At 53.0% G+C, this 22,953-nt stretch overlaps 1 protein-coding gene across 1 annotated transcript in view; it reads left to right on the forward strand.

The window, feature by feature from the left end:
• Positions 1-21,852, forward strand: part of LOC122393935 (aromatic-L-amino-acid decarboxylase-like) — an 88,844-nt gene extending 66,992 nt beyond the window's left edge. Inside the window, exons 6-9 of the mRNA XM_043390414.1 lie at positions 7,185-7,379; positions 9,268-9,393; positions 11,040-11,240; positions 21,658-21,852. Coding sequence (XP_043246349.1) covers positions 7,185-7,379; positions 9,268-9,393; positions 11,040-11,240; positions 21,658-21,852 — 717 coding nt within the window. The remainder of the gene's footprint in view (positions 1-7,184; positions 7,380-9,267; positions 9,394-11,039; positions 11,241-21,657) is intronic.
• Positions 21,853-22,953: the final 1,101 nt, after the last annotated feature.

A 22,953-nucleotide genomic window follows, 5' to 3' on the forward strand; every position in this document is an offset into this window, starting at 1 on the left:
AATGCCCAAGAACCTTAACCCGCGCTCGGCTGGGGGGGGGGGGGGTTTGAACATCCCCCTTGTGGTTTTTCGCGAATATCTCAAAAACGGCGGCGCGGAGCGCAACCATTTTTGGTACACCTTATCATGCATCAATTCTACACATGTTGTTAACTTTCAGACCAAGGTCATTCAAGGTCAGGTCACCAGGTCACTTGAAGTGACCTCACCTCATACAAAGTTTCGATGTCTGTCATAGCTACACTGAGTGACCGACCGCTTTGAAACTTTCGCGATTGCTAAGAGCAATAGCGTGTACAAAAGGTTTATCTCAGAATTTTGATATCGATGACCTAAGGTCAGGTCAATTTTGCGACCTTCCCATTATAAGTCAATGGGAGAAAATTGAAATGCGCCTTTTTTGGACGAAAGATCATAAACACTTCCAAACACTGAATTACAAGTGGTTTAGACACACTGAACATGAAAATGGTGTCCGTGACCCCTGTTTATGCCCTGAGGTCATCTTGGGTCACGAATGGTATCTAACAGTTTTTCGCAAATAACTTTTGATAGAGGCATGCTAGAGCGATAAAAACGCCATAGATGTGCTCAGCTCGACGATCCGGATCGACTGATATACAACATGACCCTTTCCGGTCAGATCATGACCTTGACCTGAGGTCAAATTTTTAAGTTGACCTTTCAAGGTCAAATTATAGTTCATTCGATGCGTCTTGACGAGAGGAACACGATGCCGGTAAAAGTAAGCTCGCACAAGGCTTGGGTCAAAAGTTATTGTAGAAAAACTTTCCGAAAAAATCGGCTATTTTTGCAGTTTTTGCCCCCTGCAGGCAAAACCGCTGACGTTAGGTCAAATCTGAAAGAATTACTCAGAAAGGGCGTTAAAATAGGGCTATCGAATGCACTTTTCCGCGGCGCTGTAGCTCTATTGGTTCCCGAGTTATGTGTTGGCTTCTTGGAAATTGTCGACATTCGACCTGGAAATCGGCGAAATTTTGCCTTCAATGACCTCTGGTGACCTGACCTTTGACCTGACCAAAAATTGACTGAGTGATTTCGTCATTATTTTTTACGTTCTTTCGAACGCCGCCTTCCGCGTATCGCTACGTGGCCTAGGAGCCGAGTTAGAAGGGGGGTGTTCAAACATCCCCCCCCCAGCAGGGCGTGGAAATCCAGGACCCCCAGCCGGGCACGCGCAGTGGAAGGGGGGGGGCGGATTTCGTCCACCCCTCCTGTTTTTCGCCAATAACTCACGCCGCAAACATAGTATTAATGTGAAATTTTGGCTACCTGTCCAGAATTGAATTGCGGATCTTCTCGTGCAAGAAAGAAGAAAATCGGTTTGCAACTTTTCTAGTAAAAGCGGTGTTAAGTCAAACATCCTGCAGCCGCGGCGGCGCGGCGGCGCGGCGGCCGGCGCTAGCCGTTAGTTACGCGCCGCCTGAATTGTAGACTGTGCCGGGGCGGGACGGTTCCGTCTTTACATCGCGCTCTTTACCGCTGATTATATTAGATCTGCGTTAAATTTGGTGAGAAGACTGAGAAATGTACAGGCAACCATATGGTCAAATAATTTTGAAAATCGGCCGGTAACAACTTGAGTTATGAGTGTGTAAACACAAAATTGTGATTGCCGCGTTTCCCGCGTCGGCCGATCCCGCTTCAGTCGGCGACATCTTACCCTTAGCAGGCTTCTAACTGCCATATTTATTGTTGGATTAACTAGAATTTCACCATACATATTCACAAATGTTTGTTCTTTCGTATACTGAAAGAAAAAAGCAAATTGGCCGGTAACGTTTTGAGTCATCGGCGTGTGAACGCAAAAAAGTCGATCATATGGCAGATTTGACCACATTTGACCTCATTTGACCTTGAAGATATTGACCTAGAGTCATGAAATTCACACACAACAGAGTTCCCCATGGCCCCCACCTACCGTCCACATTTCGTCTTTTTAGCTCCTGTGGGAGCTGAGATCTTAGGGAGGCGACATCCGCCCCCCCCCCTTCCACTGGGCGTAGTACTCGCAACCCTTCCACTGCGCGTGTTATCCTCGCCTGCACAGGGGGTTGATGCAACCCCCCTAAGGTTTTTCGCGAATTGCTCGCGTAAAAAGCGGTCGATCGCGACAAAAATTTCAGTACCCTCGCATTGATCAATTTTACACCTACCCTGAAAATTTCATGACCCTGACCCCAAGGACCTTTGAGCTGTGACCTCTTTTCCGTGACCATGTTTGGCCGAAATCGCGATTCGGCGTATGTCGGCTCGCATTAGCCGCGCGTTTGCAAGCTTTTCGTGGTTTCAAACGTTCAAAGATGTGATTTGATGTTGCTCCCATGCATTAGGGTGGGTTTCAAGGTCACCTGAAGGTCAGGTCAGGTCATTGACCTTTGGTGACCTCGGTTCACTTTTTCGAGTTTTACATGTTTCTAGGCTAGTTTTTGGAGCTGAATTCGAATTTAGCAACCATTTGAACATTTACGAAGTAGTTTTGGCACCTTCGTAACATGTTACGAAGCTGTCAGAGGCGGATGACTGGTAATACGAATACCCGTCACGACCCCTACCGGTTGACCTGACCTGACCTGACCCTACCTGGTCTAAACGCTTAACGACATCATCTGTGATCAAAACTAACACGATATTCGTGATCAGCACCCCGGAAAACCCCATAACAGCCACGCTTTACGACTTTCTAACAGGTCCCGATATTCCCGATTTTTGGGTCATTGACATGACCTGGAAGGTCAACCAATGACCTAGGACCTTAAAATTGGGTATCGTCGGCTTCCTCTCGTGACGGGCAACACGCTCGTTTTTCCGCGAAGCTCTAGCTCCATCAGGGGCCAAACGCCGGGGGGATTCGTACCAACCCCCTCCCCCCCCCCCCCTTGTGCCGTCGAAGGACTCAAAATGGCCTATGCCGGCGAGGGTTAAAATCGGGTACCATCGGTTTCCTCTCGTCACTCCTGGGCGACACGCTTGTTTTTTTTTCGCGAAGCTCTAGCTTGATCAGGGGCCGAACGGCAGGAGGGTCCAACCGACACCTCCCGGCCCGCGAAGGCTGCGCCAAGCACCGACCCGGAGCGGGCTAGCTGGTCAACAAAAGCAATTTGAAGTGTTTTAAAGAAATATAAAGCCAAGGGTCGGGTGGGCTACCATTTCTATTGTTAGAAATCGTGCACACGTCCTTGTATTCTACACTCCAGCTTACCATTCGTGGTAAAGCGCACCGCCTGACTGCCACAGAATTATAAATCACTTTACTCGTCGACTCAAGATCAATTATCAGCAACATGTTATCAATATCACGTGCGCCTTCAACACTGGCGTCTTCAATATTCCTAACACCCCTCCCCTCTCCGAAACACACGCTCACCATGTACTCATGACCGCGAGGTCATACCCGGTCACAAAAGGTAGCAGCACACTACGCGCCGTCGCATTTTACTAGAGTTCGCAATCCACCACCACTGAGTTTGCACGCGCCATCATCACTGATCCCGGTGGCGAGTGACGGGCTGGACCAGGTGCACCGCCCAGCCATGCTTCTACCAATGGGTCAGACACCCCGTTCCTGCCCTCTGGTGTAGGCGCTCCGCCTTGCACCTGGTCGGGCCCGGAGTTAAGGTGCACCTCACCGCGGAGCCCGTGGTCACTGGTTCCCCAGCGCGTTCGGCTCCCGGTATGGCTTCAGATTGTTGTGGGTCAACACTTCCTCAGCGCTATCACCGTTCAGACCATGAGGGGGACGGCGGCGACGGCGGCGGCGCTGTCGTCTCCACCGTGCCTGAAGCACAGGAGGCAGCTGATTTGGCTCCGGTCGGGAACTGGTGACGGGTTCTCCAACCCTAAGGTGAGCATCGCTGTCCAAACGTCTGATCGTGGGCGACCCGCCCTTCACCGGGTGAGACTCCACCACACTGAGCCGGCCGCGGCTCTCCACGCCCACGCTGCCACTTACGATCAGAGCCGTCCCTCCCCTGTTGGCAGACTCCCCACTTCCAGCTCGAAAAGAAGCGACCCTATCAGTGCTCTCCGGTGTAGGCGCACCGCCCTGCACCGGGTCAGACCCCTGGCATGTAACCTTACCCACGTATGTACGAGCCGGAAGCTGACCCACCCAGGGTGGGCGCTGACTTTCGTCCTCTAAACACCCCCGAGAACAAGGACAGCACGGAAGTCAGCAGATGCACCACAAACGCCAAAACCACCGAGGGAAGACGACAAACCTGAGAACTCTCGGCCTCCAGCCGTCTCGCCGCGCCAGATCCGAACCCGTGGCCGAGAGCTGCGGCCAAAACGGCGGGCTCATCGTGACAGACCTCGTCCCCCGACGACCGCGGGCCTCCGTTGCCACCTGCCATCGATAACTCAGTCCCGGTGTCCACCAGGGCCCACACCCGCCTACCTCCAAGTTCTATTTCCACAACAGATGCTACGATGTGGGACCCTGGTACAAGCACGGCTGGCATTTGTCCCTTAATACCAGCTGCCCTTAGTTTCCCTGGTTCGGGGTCTGTCCAGCACCGGGGCACGCGGGCACACCGCCCATCGTGACCGGGCCGTGCAGACTGCAGTCGGACAACCAATGGCCATCACGTCTACAGCGCAGACAGAAGGGCCCCTGCGAGCTACCAGTGTGGGGACACTCTCGGAACAGATGTCCTTTTCTCCCATATGCGAAACACTGCCGATTCTCGATGTGGCCGCGCCGTTTGGGGCAGAAACGTCGGATGTGGCCCAGATCACCACAGACGAAACACCGAGGCTGGCCGTTTCCTGGCGCAGACGTAGTGTTTCTGCTGCCGGTGCCATCATCTCTAGTGGGCCCGGCGAACTGCCGCTTTAAACCGTCGGTGCACAGGTGTCTGCGCAGTTGCCGCAGTGTTTGTTGGATATCGTCCATGCGTTGTTCCAGAGACTTGAGGGCTGCGGCCGTATCAACACCGAAGCCGATGTCGGAAGTCACCATGACTCGTCGGTCGATTTATTCATGTGCTCGGGACTCAAAATTAAGCTCTAAAAGATGCTTAAGATAACGGATGATTAACATCGTTATGCTTTTATGAAAAATTAAAGCAAAGAAATGTCGTTAATTTAGCGGCACGTAGGAACCTGAGCATGCGACCGCGCCAGTGTTAGAAATCGTGCACACGTCCTTGTATTCTACACTCCAGCTTACCATTCGTGGTCAAGCGCACCGCCCAAGGCCATGCACCGCCTGACTGCCACACAATTATAAATCACATCGTCGACTCAAGATCAATTATCAGCAACACGTTATCAATATCACGTGCGCCTTCAACACTGGCGTCTTCAATATTCCTAACACTATATATTTTTTTAATTAAAAAGTATCGTTTCTGGGCTGTGAGGAAAAATAAGTAGCCTAAATCCGATGAGAAAACAGGATTTGGGGGTACCTTAGGTTTGGTTCCTGGCATGAGTTGCTCCCCCCCCCCCTCAACGCAGGTCTGGATCCGCCAGTGACTAGGGGAGAACGGGGTCAATTGTAACATTTTTTGCATTTTATCATCTGGTGCAAACACGTTTGCAGTTATAAAGCTCTTTCTTTTATTTTCAGAACTATGATGTTTTGTCTTTGAAATGTAGTTAAAATATTTCCGAAATAGCTTCTTTTTCGGGTCAAAATTGTTGTCCGAAAAAGTCAATTCAGCTGTTACAATTCACCCCAGATATGGGGTCAAAAGTAACACCACCCGGGGACAATTGTAACATGTTAACTTACAGGCTACAGCAACTCAATTTTTTCCAAAACTTTGATTTAACGAAAGTATTGAACACTTGTTCATCTTCCCACATTTGGTAGGTACGATTCTTCTCAGGAAAAAGGGCTTAAAACCTCGCACTTATGCAGGGGTCGGATGGACCTCCTCTCCCTCGGTTTTTCGCAAATAAATCGCGCAAAAAGCTGCCGATTGTGACAAAACTTATAGTTCTCTTAATTCTAGCAATGTTTAATCTCACTTGACAATTTGACGACTTTGACATAATGGCCACTGACCTATAGCCTGTGACATTTGACCCCTGCAAAAATGTTACAACTTTCCCCGTCGCGCCATGACATATTTTAGACGAAACTGGCGCAAAAAGATGTGTGAACAGCAGTTAATGCTTTCAATTTATGGACAACAAGCCTGCCAACGCTTACACAAAGTCTGAAGTCGATATCTTTTCAATGGCGGGAATGAGCTTATCAAATATAACGGTACAAAAATTTACGAAATGCTCTCAAAAACACATTACTGTGCACAGCCATCGACATACCCGACACTTTCGCTTCAAACTCCGCTGGGAAAGGCAGTATAGAATTACGCATTTTCGGTCTTAACATCAGCTCATTCTATTGGTAAGTTTATGAATTACTAACACTGTTACAATTGCCCCGTGTTACATTTGACCCCGCTCTCCCCTACTACTACTACTACTACTGTGCCCAGTGTCGAAATGGCCAGTGCCTTGAATGGGCCAGAGTTCATAATGTCCATTGTCCGGGGACTACATACATGGTTCAAATGTGGCCAACTGGCTGCAGATATGGTATATTCAAAGAGGCCAGTGCTCATATTGTCCAAAACAGGCCAGGTGCATATTAATAAGGCCATGGTTCATTATGTCCAGGGCACAATGTGTCCAGTGCTCGAAATGGCCAGTGCCTTGAATGGTTGCGTATATTTAGGCCAGGGCTCATAATGTCCAGGGTACTATGTGTCCAGTGCTCGAAATGGCGAGTGCCTTAAATGGGACGTTTTCAAAAATTTTGCCAGCGCTTTAGAGGGTGCGTATTATTTAGGCCAGGGTTCATTTTGAGTTAATCCTGTGCAGGAACAACCCTCTACTCAATGCTGCCATGTTCCCCTGCGGTGAGCCAATCTCCAGTCGCAGAGCTGCTGACCGGCTGGTGCCGGCAGCTGCCAACCTGCTGGTGCCGGCAGCTGCCGACCTGCTGGTGCCGGCAGCTGCCAACCTGCTGGTGCCGGCAGCTGCCAACCTGCTGGTGCCGGCAGCTGCCGACCTGCTGGTGCCGGCAGCTGCCGACCTGCTGGTGCCGGCAGCTGCCAACCTGCTGGTGCCGGCAGCTGCCAACCTGCTGGTGCCGGCAGATGCTGACCTGCTGGTGCCGGCAGATGCTGACCTGCTGGTGCCGGCAGATGCTTGCCACACTGGGCACCACGCCCAGCTGCGCGTTCGACGCGCTGCCGGAGCTGGGCGCCGTCTGCGAGCGCCAGCAGGTGTGGCTGCACGTGGACGCGGCGTACGCGGGCTCGGCGTTCCTCTGCCCCGAGTTCCGGCACCTGCTGGACGGCGTCGAACTGGCGCACTCATTCAACTTCAACCCCCATAAGGTATGCTGCCAGTGGTCAGCGGGGGCGGGGCCGAACAGCCCGGCGGCACAGGCCAGTCGGTGGCAACGGACCGCAGACAGCACTCACTGGGCGCAATTGTGTCATGGGCACGTCGTGTCATAGCTGTGTTTGCAAACAGCGTCCATGGCTGCGGAGTCGACCATTCCGACTCCGACTCCAACTCTGGCTTGAAAAATCAACTCCGACTCCGACTCCGACTCCAGCTTCGACTCAGGATGTTACTTCGTTGGTCCATACCTATTATGTTTGTTAAGCTCATATAGGAGATCATTTTATTTTGCCCGAAACCATTCTTTTCAAGGCCTTGCATTGCCAATGCGAGTATACCTTTTAAATAGCATGCAGAACTAAAAGCAGATTCTCTCGCAGCCGCAGCCTTCTGCTTTTTTGCTGACAACGCTCGTCCAAAACATGAACATGGACTTAGTTTCGACAAAATATGGTGTGGAAAAGTCAGCGGGCGTGATCTCAAACAAACACGTGTAGGACGTGTAGCCTTTGGACCATGCAGTGTTCTCCGACTCCGGAGTCGGAGTCGGTAAGATTTTGGCGACTCCGACTCCGACTTCAGTCAGAACTGTCGACTCCTACCGACTCCGACACCGACTCCGCAGCCCTGGTAGCGTCAAATAGGTACCGCACGTGACACTTCCAGCTGATGCATCATCCGGACCCCATTGCCCACGGATTTCCGCCAGGGTTCTTAAACGTCTCTTCTGTTAAGCGCGATATTATTTTTGGGTATATTTGTTTCGTATCCCTAAATAATAGTTTCTAGCACCTAATTGCTGTATAGCACCAAAAACCTTACTGAAGACTAATAAGTGAATATGGCACTAAAATGCTGACAAGAAGCCTTGCGTTGCCAGGTTATCTAGTCGAAGTGATTGCTGAATTGGCACCAGAATTGCAATACACAGCACCTATATCCCCTCGCATTTACCCAGCCTATTTGCGGACTTTTTGGATTCCTTTCATCCTGTCAGGCAGAACATCTATATCAACCTCATGGCCCGCTTTTGACAGCGGAAAACATAATTTTCGGATCAAGATCAAGGGACATGTGTATGCAAACGGCCAGAAACGGCGGCGTTTCCTAGAACAAGTGGGTATCCGGACAAATCTCAGTCGACATTTATTTGTCGCACATACCAATCTTTGTTCGTGCATTTATTTGTGCAGTGGATCGATTACGCGCAATCTACGTTTATTTATAAAGAACTGATACACATGTTGGCAGGCGGCGGCCCGCCGTTATACCAGCTGGCAGGCGGCGGCCCGCCGTTATACCCAGCTGGCAGGCGGCGGCCCGCCGTTATACCAGCTGGCAGGCGGCGGCCCGCCGTTATACCAGCTGGCAGGCGGCGGCCCGCCGTTATACCCAGCTGGTTGTGCCGCCGCCGGCGCCGGACTCCGGCCGTCCGAGCCCGCGGTGTCACAGCTCGGCCGGCAAATCGGTAGCTCTATCCTTGCCCAGTCCCAAATGCATCAACCCCCCTCCCCCCGTCCAAACACAAGCACACACGCATGCTACACCTCGCATCGCAATGATTTGCCTTCAATTCAAGCTGGGTCAGGTGGGTGACGCGCGTGATCGCCTGAGGCGAAGAGGGGGAGGGGAATGTTTTTGTCATTTAATGCTCAATGCAATCGCTATGACTTTTTACAAGACAATTGAAGACAGGCTAGATTGATGATTTCAGAATTTAGTGTTGCATTTCTTGGATTAGCTTCAGACGCGGTCCCAATTCACGTGACAGCCTCGATGGTGGTTATATGTAGAACAAACCGCCAAACCGCCTCGCCAAAAGCAGCTTTAGGCTGCAGATGAGCTGGGTTGACTGGGTGTGCTGTGTCACCTGTACAGTGGATGCTGATCAACTTTGACTGTTCGGCAATGTGGGTGAAACGGGCGAACGACCTAGTGGACGCTTTTAACGTGGACCCGCTCTACCTGAAGCACGACAAACAGGGCCTGGTGCCCGATTACAGGGTAAGCTCTGCCAAGACCTCACCTTGACCTTGGGTCAACTTGTCAAGCTGACTTTTAAAGGTGTCCTCTTAAAATTGTCCTCCCGTGGCCTAGTGTATATGATGTCCGGCTCCCAACTCGGTGACAGCGAGTTCGCGGCCGGGAACCTCCATGTCGTTTGAGCCTCGTTTCTACATTAAGCTAGCTGGCAACTGGCGAGAGAGGGCCATGCTAGACCCGGAAGGACCGTGCCGCCATCTACCTGCGGTACGTTAAACTTTCCATCCAAATTATCGCCGGTGAAACGCGGGCGCTGGCAAGGTGGGTCCGTGGTGTCATGCGCAACAAGCACTGCTTAGTGGGGCATCCGACCCATATCCACCCATTCAACTATTCGGACAAAATTTCTTTTAGGTCAACTTATAGTTCATTGGACGCGTCTCGATGAGACGTACAGGTCTCGCGAGATTAAGCGGTAGGTTTTGCACTTTTACATTTCCGGTTATATCTCAGAAACTAATCGATCTACGATGAAGCCATTTTACACGATCATGGCCGGCTTGTTACCCAACAAGTCGATCGCATCTTCAACACTTAAAAGCTTAAGACGACGAAGATATAGCCTGAAGTACACTAAATTTTCTAGTTGCAAACCCTATCGCTAAAACCCGCGAGACCTGTACATGATACCGGTAAAATAAATGTCGTTTGATTTTTGAGTCAATAGGTATGGCAGAAATAATATTTCCACGAAAACGTGTTTTTTACAGTTCCCCCCCCCCCCCTAGAGGCTAATTCGCTGACCTGAGGTCAAATCTGATAACGGTCTACAGAAAGAGCGTTTACGGAGCTATCAAATGCGCTTTTTTGCGGTGCTCTAACTCAATCTGTTCGTTCTTGAGCTATACGTTGCTTTGTCGAAATTGTCAAAATAGGCGAAGTTTGACATTGGATTAACTCTGGTGACCTGACTGTTGAGCTAACCGTTTTTTTTTTTGTCCTTATTTTGGACGTTATTTCGAATCCCTCTTACCACGTGTCGCTATGTGGCCCAGGCGCCGGATCAGGAGGGGGGGGGGAGTGTTCAAACACCCCCAGCAGGGCGTGGAAATTCAGGACCCCAGCGGGCCATAGGGGTCAGTTTGAGTTCGCTGGCTTAACGCGCTTAGATAATATTGGCGAAAAACGGGATGGGGGCAGTTTTCTCCCCCCCCCCCGGCGGGGTGTGGGTGAATCGGTGCATGACTGGGGAGTGCGGCCCAGAGACCTATCCTATTTGTCGGCGATATCTTCAAAACCGCTCAACGTATCAACACGAAACGATCAGCACCTTCGGATGCACCAATTTGACACTTTGTGTTTAACCTCCGCCCGGGTAGGGGGGGGGGGGAGGGATTTTCGGCCACACAGTTATGTGTATTCTCGTATATGGACCAAAGTTCGAAGACCTTGCATAGTTGTCTCTTTTCAATATTCTAGGGTAATCTGTATCAAAGAAACATCCTCCTATATCTGTGTGCGTTGAAATTGAACATATTTTTCACTAGAATACTTATTTGATCCTATAGCAAATATAAATGTTCTAGCCAGTGAGAAGCAAATGGGATCTTTCTTGGCCGTCTCTGACCCGCCGCTGAAATCGCCTACCCGTGTGTGCGTGCTGGCAGCACTGGCAGATTCCACTGGGACGCCGGTTCCGCTCTCTGAAGCTGTGGTTCGTGCTGCGCCTGTACGGACTGGCCGGAGTGCGTGCGCACATTCGGCGCCACGTGCAGCTGGCGCAGCTGTTTGAACAGCGCGTGCGCGCCGACCCGCGCTTCCAAATAGTGACGCCCGTCACACTGGGCCTCGTCTGCTTCCGACTCCAGGTCAGTGGCCACCACATAGCCCTCGTCTCAGCGATACATATAACGAACCGCCACTCCGGTACAGTGTTAACTAACCGCCACTCCTGTTCAGTGTTAACTAACCGCCACTCCGGTACAGTGTTAACCAGCCGCCACTCCGGTACAGTGTTAACTAACCGCCACTCCTGTACAGTGTTAACTAACCGCCACTTCTGTACAGTGTTACAACACCGCCACTCCTGTACAGTGTTAACCAACCGCCACTCCGGTACAGTGTTAACTAACCGCCACTCCGGTACAGTGATAACTAACCGCCACTCCTGTACAGTGTTAACTAACCGCCACTCCTGTACAGTGTTACAACACCGCCACTCCTGTACACTGTTACAACACCGCCACTCCGATACAGTGTTAACTAACCGCCACTCCTGTACAGTGTTAACTAACCGCCACTCCGGTACAGTGTTAACTAACCGCCACTCCGGTACAGTGTTAACCAACTGCCACTCCGGTACAGTGTTAACTAACCGCCACTCCTGTACAGTGTTACAACACCGCCACTCCTGTACAGCGTTACAACACCGCCACTCCGACACAGTGTAAACTAACCGCCACTCCTGTACAGTGTTAACTAACCGCCACTCCTGTACAGTGTTAACCAACTGCCACTCCGGTACAGTGTTAACTAACCGCCACTCCGGTACAGTGTTAACCAACCGCCACTCCTGTACAGTGTTAACTAACCGCCACTCCGGTACAGTGTTAACCAACTGCCACTCCGGTACGGTGTTAACTAACCGCCACTCCTGTACAGTGTTAACTAACCGCCACTCCGGTACAGTGTTAACTAACCGCCACTCCGGTACAGTTTGAACTAAACGCCTGACTCCTGTACATTGTTAACTAACCGCCACTCCGGTACAGTGTTAACTAACCGCCACTCCGGTACAGTTTTAACTAACCGCCACTCCTGTACAGTATTACAACACCGCCACTCCTGTACAGTGTTACAACACCGCCACTCCTGTACAGTGTTACAACACCGCCACTCCGGTACAGTGTTACAACACCGCCACTCCTGTACAGTGTTACAACACCGCCACTCCGGTGCAGTGTTAACTAACCGCCACTCCGGTACATTGTTAACTAACCGCCACTCCTGTACAGTGTTAACTAACCGCCACTCCGGTACAGTGTTACAACACCGCCACTCCTGTACAGTGTTAACCAACCGCCACTCCTGTACAGTGTTAACTAACCGCCACTCCTGTACAGTGTTAACTAACCGCCACTCCGGTACAGTGCTAACTAACCGCCACTCCGGTACAGTGTTACAACACCGCCACTCCTGTACAGTGTTAACCAACCGCCACTCCGGTACATTGTTAACTAACCGCCACTCCTGTACAGTGTTAACTAACCGCCACTCCGGTACAGTGTTACAACACCGCCACTCCTGTACAGTGTTAACCAACCGCCACTCCTGTACAGTGTTAACTAACCGCCACTCCTGTACAGTGTTAACTAACCGCCACTCCGGTACAGTGTTAACTAACCGCCACTCCGGTACAGTGTTAACTAGCCGCTGCTCCGGTACAGTGTAAAGGGGCCCTGACACTTGCACGATTTTGTGGCACGCATTGGCACGAATCGAATCGTGCCCGTGCGCAAACTAGTCGTGAAGTGACGTGAGGTGTGCGTTAACCCGGCAGTTGCTGGGGTATTTCGCCACCCACCGTTTGCTGGGGGGGGGGGCGTTAAACGCCCCCAGCCGATAACTCGAGAACCAATAGGCGCAGCGAAACGCACGAGGCGGCAAACGAAAGAACGCGACGAGACGCTTCAGATGAGTACTTTTAAGTTGAATTTTGAGGTCACAGGTCAGGTCAAGGTCAGGTCAAACACCTGAAATCGGGCTTTCAGTAGCATGGACTTCAGGACTTCGCAATGGGCGCCTCTCGTCATAAACTCTGTCAAAACGGTGCACAATCCATCATATAAGGCCTACAAGAGTGTCAGCTCCATGCAGGGGTCAGTCAAGCATAGGTCAGGGTCAAGGTCAGGTCAACCGGGCGGGTGCATATCCCCGAAAATAAAAACTGATATTCGCAGCCTGTGACACATGTTTTATGGGTAATTTGGGGCGTAGAACACGATGGTGACATTCATTTTATCATATGTGTACGTGTTTGGCTAAAAAAGTTCAATTTAAGATATTCATGTATCATGGTCGTGAAGTAGTCACGAGAAATTGCCAAGATTCAGTTCAAGATTTTGGAAAATGCGGAACGATAATCAATAATCGAAGATAGCCATTTGATTCTTCATGGTATTGGCAGTCTAATGGCATTTACGGCATGTCTATATGTCTATTCTGTGATTTTATATGATTTTTTGAACATATGCCGTTTTTGGTCGAAAACTCAGAAATCATGACGTCACTAAAACCTCGATATCTCAAAAATTTTCCGACTGATTTTTTTGAAACTTTGTCACAATAAACTTCAATCAATTTCCTACAGGTACCCAAAATTTGGCGCGCCTGCGGCGCGCCGTTTTTATGCTATGGCCCGGCGAAAAAAGTGGGGGCGTTTAACGCCCCCCCCCAGCAACTCGCGGGTTATCTCGTCGTGACTTCGTGCCATGTCGGGGCAAAAACTTTGAAATGTTCAAAGTTTTGGTCACGACAAAATTTCGCAACCGGATCGTGAACTATGCGCAAACTGTTCGTGAACTTGTCGTGAACTCGTCGGGACGGTGCGGGAAGTGCGTAAACTATGCGCAAACTATGCGAAAGGTATTCGTGAACTCGTCCTACCAGCCCGTGCCTATGTGTGGATCTCGGCTTGCTTCACAGCGCGAAATTTGGGATTGTTTGGTGTTTTTCCCGAGTCGATTGGACGCCTAGATGGGAAGTAACGACCGAAAATGTATTTAACGGGTCATTTCAGCTCAAAGAGGTCAAACTAGGTCACATTAGGCACGGTCAGGACATTTGTGTCACTGGAGGTCACGATGGGTCTTGCCAGGACACGGAGCTTACGCCTTACATTAGTGAATGGGAGGTCCCATTTTTATATGGCATGCCCAAGTCGGCACAAATTGCGCAAACTTGTCGTGCCAATGCGTGAAGTGCGTAAACTATGCGCAAACTATGCGGAAAGTATGCGTGAACTCGTCGTACCAGTCCGTGCCAATGTGGACACTGATGGGCACGCATTCGTGAATTATTCGTGAAATCGTGAACTGGTCGTGCACTAGTCGTGAACAGTGCGGGAGCCATCCCAGCTCGTGCACAAAAATGGCACGGCTTGCCACGACAAAATCGTGACCAAAAGTCGTGCAAGTGTCAGGGCACCTTTAAGGCCGTGTTACACTGCCGAATTTTGGTCACGACCCTGTCGCCGAATCACGTCGTGTAGGAAATCGGCGAACAGTTCAACGACAGAGGCGAACAGTTCGCCGACAGAGCCCGATTTGCAGAAAACGGGTGGGGGGCCCCCTAATCGTGCGCGGGTCAAAGCTGATCCATGATTCGGCGAACATCGCGAATGAATGGCGAATCTGTTGCGAATAGTCGGCGATACCTTGGCAACAAGTCGGCGCACGCAGCGACATGTCGGCGGCGACTCGGCAACTGTTTGGCGATCATGTTCGTTTATTATAAGTTCGGCGAACGGCCACGAAATTTTCATTTTTCATGAAATATTCGTGGTGGTCGTGACGAACCGTAAAAGTCGCGCGGTGGACACCGACTGGTCTGCGAAATGCCAAGACATTGGAGGAAAGATCCCGAATCAGTCCGCGACATAGGATGACTTGCATATTCGTGCACATTCGTGTACCAAAATTCGGCAGTGTAACAAGGGCTTTAACTAACCGCCACTCCGGTACAGCGTCCAATAGCTGGGGCATTCCACGATAGATCGTACCAAGCCCGTCACCCTCCTCTCTCAGATTTTAATGAAAATCGGTACTAGGGGTAATCATAGGCCCCAAAGACGCCTGGCAAAATATCAGACTTATCAGATCAAAACTTTTTGAGTTATATTGCATTACATTTTTTAACTTCGGTTTGTAACGGTGAGTTTGATGGCCTATAACTCAAGAACGGGTTAGGCAACCAACAAACGGTAAACAACACTAAGCTTGCGATGAATCAAAAATTAAAATTACTATTGAAAAATTCCAAAGAAAAATTTTCATTGCTGAACAAAAACCTTAATCTTTTTTCATTTGCCTCTAATGACTTTTGGGACCAAAATTTTTCACGTTTTTATTTTTTAAAATAAGCTTCATGTCATTGCAAATCGACATGCAAAAAAAATTAGAAAGGTGTTCTTTCTATAAGTTCCTCATTTTCCCGCAAAGAAAATGGGTTTCGGAGGGGTTGATACGACCCCAGCACGCCGTTTCGCTTCAAATAGAGCTAGAGCCTCGCGGAAAAAATGAGCGTGTGTGCCGTTACAAGTCGCAGCGATTGGTACCCGATTTTAAGGTCTCAGATTAACCGGTAGCGTCTGAGGTCAGGTCAAGTGACTGAAGTTACGGGTTCGGTTTTTAGTAAATAACTTCGCAAAAAATGGCCGCAGAGCCGCGATTTTGGCATCATTGTGTTTGCCTAGCTGAGGTGCGTCGAATAATATACTTTTTGTTAGGGTGAGGTCAACTTAAGGAGCTGACCTTGGGTCAAGGTCAAGTCAGAGCCCCTCAGGTCACGAAGCTGGGCAAAGGGTATCATATGGCATATCATTTGATCGGGAGTTATTGAGGAAAAACTCGTACGACCCCAGTGACGTCATAAATGACGTCACGCAAGGCTAACAATGCAAAAGTGAAGCATTGGACTTTCCAAGGAGTGCATGAAATCACGATACCATGAACGTGAGATAGTTTTAGATCATTCTCGGCGCCAAAATAACAGCTTTTATATTTCCCCATTGACTTATAACAGTGATGTCACGTGACCGACCTAACCTCATGTGACCTTAAAAATTCCCAGATATACAAGTTGTGAGACCTCTGGAGGACACCATGTATGCGTCCTGTAACTTTCATCTCGGACAGCTATGTTCATTGGCGTCCAAAACAATGTCAGAACCAAATAGCCTTTTTCACTCTCGTGCTTATAGGAAAGAGGATTGGATGAACCCTCTTGTCATTTTTTTTCAGATGACTCAGATTTCAATTGAATTTTCAGCAACCCGTGATGTCATTAGGCAGTTTTACCACGCCATTTGTAAGCTCCCCTCCCGAAATCACTATTCGAAACCGTTATCGTGACGTAAAATAAATACATTTATCTAAAGAACACCTTCCTAATTTTTTGCATACTTCTTAACAATGAGCCAAATATTTTTTTAAAATAAAAATTCAAAAAAATTTGGTCCCAAAGTCCAAAAAATATAAAGGAAAGAAAACTCGATATGTCATATATAAAAAAGCGTATTTTCAAAATTTCAAAAATACATATCAATCTCTGTTTCGTTGCAAGTTCAATGTTATATAACATTTGGCATTTGAATGATCCGTCTTAGAGTTACAGCCCGCCAAACTTAGCGCTGCAAAGCAAGATCCAAAAAATGTTATACACCATAACTCAAAAAATATTATCTGATAAGGCTGAAATTGTTGTCTGCCGACCAAGAGTGCGAAGCCGCCTTCCAAGGAGCGGAACCGGAACACGAACCAGTTCAGAAGATGGCTACCAGGTTCCACTCGATCCTCCAACAGGCTAGTGTTGCCCACGTACCAAGAGGGGCACGAGCCGACGCCAAACCCTGGGCTCTGGACCCGGAGCTGGAGGAGGCAATCGAAGACAGAAGAGCGGCGAGAAGAGCCATGGGGACCCCCACAGGGACCCCCAGGCCAAGGCACGTTGGATCGAGGCCAAGAGACGCGCCGCTTCCATCGAGCGCCGCGTCTCTCAACGACACTTCAGAGACTTCGTGTCGAAGGACCTCAACAAACACCAGAGCCTCGGGCGGGTCCACAAGATATTGAAGATGTGGGAGGGAGCGTCAGATGACAACCACAGAAAACAAGAAACCATGGAAGACAACGGCCGCACCCTGGTGACGGACAGGGACAAGGCAACGGCGTTCAACCGCACGTACGCCTACGTTTCCAGACAGGTGCGAGCCAAGTCCATCGATCGCCGGGCCAAGAAACAGCTGAAAGAAGCCGAAGTCCGCACCTGCGTAGAGTGCAGGGGTAACAGAACGGGTTGCTGCTCACCGTTCACGGAGGAAGAACTGCTGCGTCAAATCTCCAGCGCCCAACTGAAGAAGTCGCCAGGACCCGATGACCTGTGCAACGAGCACCTCAGACATCTGGGTCCGGTGGCTCGCAGAGCTCTGCTCCGTCTCATCAACGCCTCGTGGCTTACCGGACTGGTCCCGTGGCAATGGCGGCGTGCCGTCATCGTGCCCATTCCCAAGCCCGGGAAGGACCAACGGCTCATAGCAAGTTACCGCCCGATTGCCCTGACATCCCACATCGCTAAACTGGCTGAACGACTCGTCGCGACTCGACTAAACCACATCATCGCAACCCGAAGCATGATCCCGCCTGAACAGGTTGGCTTCAGAGAGAAGCGGGGTGTGGAGGATGCCATCGCTCGTCTAACCCAACAAGTTCAGGACGGATGGCAGCTGAAGCCGTGCCCCCCATCCCGGAGACAGCTGCCGGACGGTGAGTCGGCGCAGAGATTCGTCCTCGTTGCGTACGACTTCGCACGAGCGTACGATAAGGTGGACCATCGCCTCCTGCGTGCCCGGCTCGCTGAGATGGGAGTACCGGCGTGCTTCAACTCCTGGGTGTGGAGCTTCCTCAGAGACCGGCGGGCTTGTGTCGAGCTCAACGGAGCAAGGAGCGGCGAGCGCGTCTACAGGGCAGGGCTGCCCCAGGGCAGTGTTCTGTCCCCGACCTTGTTTTTGTTGTGGTCGGCTCCACTAGCGTCAACCCTCCGAGCCCTGCCGGGCACTACTCCGTACATGTTTGCGGACGACACCTCCACACTGTGCTCGGGTAACACGATTGAAGTCGCGCGGGAGCGGGCACAACGAGCGGCCGATACCCTGGTCAAGTGGGCCCGGGAGAACAAGATGGAGGTGGCGGGCCAGAAAACCCAGCTTCTAGTTCTGTCTCAGAGCCACCGGGACGCCGTCGGTTGCCGCATCCGTGTGGCGGGCCAGACGGTGGAAGGAGGCCCTGAACTGAAGTTACTCGGCGTAACGCTGGACAGGACTCTGGGGTTCGGCCCCCACTGCAGGAACCTCCGCCGCCGCGTCCGCCCTCGCATCTCTCAACTACGACGAATCACCGGTCGCAGCTGGGGCCTGGAGGAGAGACAACTCCGGGCCGTCGCCAACGGCTACGTTAGGGGAGCCATCGAACACGCGGCGGCCGCCTGGATGCCGGCGGCCGCCAGGACTAACATAGAAGTTCTGGAACGCGAGATGCGTGCCGCGGCCCGAGTCATAACGGGCTGCATCGGGTCGGCCCCCACGCACGGAGTAATGGCCGAAGCCGGCGTGGCCCCGGTCGCGGCGCGCCGCACGGCACTGGCGGCGAGGATGCTGGCGAAGGCCATGGCACTGCCCGAGGAGGACCCGCTACACCGACTGGCCGTGGCGGACCCACCGCGGCGCCTCAAGACCGTCTGCGGATGGCGCCAGTTGGGTCGGGAGGTGTGGCGGACCCTTGGAGTGGAGCCACCGGTGGAGCCGTTGCTCCCCGTGCGCCCCCCGCCCTGGCAACCAACCGGCACGATCAGTTTTAACCTGGACATCGGAGCGGGGCTCCCAGCCGGAGCTGCCGCCTCCACGAAGAAGGAAGCCGCCCTACACCACCTGGCGTCCCTGACCCAATGTGCGACCTGGGTGTGGACCGACGGGTCGGCGACTGGAGGCGTTCTCTGTGGGGGGGCCGGCGCGCTGGTCGTCCACGCCGATGATGACCGCACTGAGCTGAAGAGGCCCGCAGGAGCGCTCTGTTCCAGCTTCAGGGCGGAGATGCTGGCCATCGCAATGACCCTGGAACATCTGGCGACACACCCTCGTGACGACACGCTGCCAATAATAATCTGTACCGACTCACAGTCTGCCCTGGCTGCACTGAGAGAGGGGCCTTCGGCCCAGAGGACGGTCCAGGGGGCGGAGATATGGAGCCGCCTGCTGGAAATCGCCACACCGGACCGCCACGTGACGCTGCAGTGGGTCCCATCGCATTGTGGGATCCCAGGCAACGAGGCGGCGGACGTGCTGGCGGGGGAGGCGGCGGCGCTGGATCAAGAAATCGCCTCCATCGACGCCAACACCGTCTACAAGGCTGCGGCCCGTCTAGCCAGGGACCAGGCGGCCAGGGACAGACCGTCATACCCAGACCCGACACGCAGAGCGGCGACCGGCTGGTACCGGGAGCTGATGGGTACGAGATACCCGCCCCCGGTCTCCGGCCTGGAGCGGCGGACAGCCATCGATGTCCACCAGATCCGGACTGGCCACTGGAGTGGATCGACCCAGTTCCTGCACTCCATCGGCCGGAGCCCCTCAGCCGCCTGCGCCCAATGCCGGGACCTGCTATGCGAGGCCGCCCGGTGCCCGCTGTGCGGCGAAGAGGCGGACACCCCCCGGCACATCCTGCTCACGTGCCCGGGCCTGATGGGTGTTCGCCTCAAAATCCCGGCTGTAGGGAACATCCTACCAACACCCGACGAGGTCTGGCGCAGTGACGTGGTGGCGGCCCTGGTGGCCGCCTTCAGGGCCCTCCAGAGCCGATGAGGCTACGCCGCGGGGCCACCCGCGGCCGGAGGGAAAATCAACAACAACAACAACCAAGAGATATCTGTTTATTAGAAATATTATTGAAACCACAACATGCAGACATTGCGATCGTACAGATACTATAGAACACTTTTTGTTCCGTTGTGACAAAGTTAAGCCACTATGGCCCTTCCTGTTTGATAAAATCAATGAAAGATCCCTGAGTACCGTCGATAATGTAATATTTGGAGCTACGAGTAAAGGCTCAGCCATAAATTTACTTATTATTCTCACTAAGCAGCACATTGTACAGTGTAAACTAGGAGAGAACTCAATGGTGCCATCTGTGCAAGGTCTGATACATTTCATTTGCCATCAAATTGAAATTGAGAGAAATATAGCGGCACGTAATGATAAACAGCAGGCATTCTCCAAGAAATGGTCCCATATGCTGAACGAGAATGGGTGCTTTACTTTGTTCACAGAAAGGCGTCGATAGTAAAAGAATGTACGATAAAGGTCGAACAGAGCCGAGCCGGCGCTGAAGAGCTGCCGAGAGTTTGTATGTCATGTCGCCAGGAGCGACGAGGACCCATCCGGGCCAACCCGTGCCTGGCCTCCCATCATATGCTGGGGGGCTGGGCCGCCGGCCCGCCGCGCGGACCGCCAAACCGGCTCGGCTGGTGGGCGGGTCGGCGGACAGGGGCGCCGCCTCGCGAGATGGCAGCATGGGGCGCGAGGCGGCGCGGGCGGGGGCCGGCGGCCCGTCTGGGGCGCCGGGGTGGCTCACAGTCTCCCCGGCGGGGAGGTTACCTACAGATCTCCCCGGGGTTGCGCCTCCCCGGCTTGGCCGGGCGGGCCGCACGGCACGGTGCCCGTAGTGGGGCATGCTTTGAGGTGCTGAGGTCGTAGTGTGGGGAGGGGGACTGAAGAATGGTAATAGCGGGGCGTGTGTTGAGTATGGAAAAATTGATGTAATGATGTGGTGTCTTGTTTCATTCTGTTGTGTTTCAATGTGCTCAATAAATTGTGTTCCCGGAAAAAAACCTGAAATTGTTACAGGTGGATTCAGAGCCCCTGATTACCCCTGAGACCAATTCTCGTCAAATTCCGAGAGATGAGGGTGTCAAATTGGAAAAAGTGGTACTATCTATCGTGGAATGCCCCAGCTGCTACTCCGGTACAGTGTCCATAAGCATAGGAACAGGGTGGGGGGCGGGGGAGGCATGACTCCCCAACTTTTTAGTCATTGTTTTAAGAAAACCCTCTACTTTTTATTTAACTACAAAACTAAGAGCAGGAAATGATTCAGCAATGTGAGATGAGCACGAAATTGCAAAAAAATTTCATAGGGGTATTGGGGCTCCCACAAAGTGACATTGAAGTTTCGCTGGCCCCCCACTTGTCTTGAGGTTTCTACGCCCATGGCAGTGTCCAATAGCCGCTACTCCAGTACAGTGCTAACTAACCGCTACTCCGGTGCACTGTTACGGGCAGCCCCGCAGCACAGCACGCCATCGTCTTCTGAGTCCAGATGGACTCAGTGCGGCCGGTACGGGCGCAGCCTGTGCCCTCACAAAACTGGACGGCACCGCAGTGGTGTATCAGTGCACCGGAGGAGCTCACTTCCAGTGCGAGCGCTGACTGACAGGCCACCCGGCGTCCGTCGACAGGCTACGAACGAGACCAACGAGGCTCTGCTGAAGGCCATCAACGCCGCCGGCCGGATCCACATGGTGCCCTCCATGCTGCGCGACACGTACATCCTGCGGTTCGCCGTGTGCGCGGCCAGCACCGAGGAGCGCGACATCGAGCTGGCCTGGGCCGAGGTGGAGCGCCAGGCCGGCCGACTGCTGCCGCCGCCCTGAGCGCCGCCAGTACCTCGGCCGGCCGACCGCTGCCGCCGCCAGTACCTCGGCCGGCCGACTGCTGCCGCCGCCAGTACCTCGGCCGGCCGACTGCTGCCGCCGCCAGCACCTCGGCCGGCCGACTGCTGCCGCCGCCAGTACCTCGGCCGGCCGACTGCTGCCGCCGCCAGCACCTCGGCCGGCCGACTGCTGCCGCCGCCAGCACCTCGGCCGGCCGACTGCTGCCGCCGCCAGCACCTCGGCCGGCCGACTGCTGCCGCCGCCAGCACCTCGGCCGGCCTACTGCTGCCGCCGCCAGCACCTCGGCCGGCCGACTGCTGCCGCCGCCAGTACCTCGGCCGGCCGACCGCTGCCGCCGCCAGCACCTCGGCCGGCCGACTGCTGCCGCCGCCAGCACCTCGGCCGGCCGACTGCTGCCGCCGCCAGTACCTCGGCCGGCCGACTGCTGCCGCCGCCAGTACCTCGGCCGGCCGACTGCTGCCGCCGCCGGCACCTCGGCCGGCCGACTGCTGCCCCCGCCAGTACCTCGGCCACCCTCCCGCCGCCCCCTCCCTCTGCCACGCCCCCTCCAGACCAACGCTACCAATCTCGCTCAACGATTACTGGCTCGGTAAAAACGTACTCAGTTTTGTGTCTGGTGGCACAAGCTTGCTTGGAGTTGTGTTCCCGACGTTTGAAGTTTCGACCTCAGTAGAGGCAAAAGGCTGGAACACAGTCTTCAAACGCGTAAATCGCTCCTCACTCTTTTCATTAGAATTCATGGCATATTTTTTTCGCTTCCAACTCGCGGCTTGAGGCGTTGCGAGGTGGGATGAAAAAACGGCATACGCCATATAACCAGTCCAAGAGGAGATGAGAAACTGCTATTTCCAAGCTGTATTCCAGCCTTAAAATGGTTAGCATTAAATTTTCTGTCATCCACCCAGCGCTCCCCTGTCCCGCCTCGTGCCGCCCCTGTCCCGGCGCGTGCCGCCCCTGTCCCGGCGCGTGCCGCTGCGGACCCCGGTCCCGCCTCGTGCCGCCTCTGTCCCGGCGCGTGCCGCTGCGGACCCCGGTCCCACCCCCCGTGTGCTGGTCCGGTCCAGCGCACTCCAGCGCACT

The sequence above is a fragment of the Amphibalanus amphitrite genome, unplaced genomic scaffold (genome assembly GCF_019059575.1).
Source record: "Amphibalanus amphitrite isolate SeventyFive unplaced genomic scaffold, NRLGWU_Aamphi_draft 000564F_arrow, whole genome shotgun sequence".
NCBI lineage: Eukaryota > Metazoa > Arthropoda > Thecostraca > Balanomorpha > Balanidae > Amphibalanus > Amphibalanus amphitrite.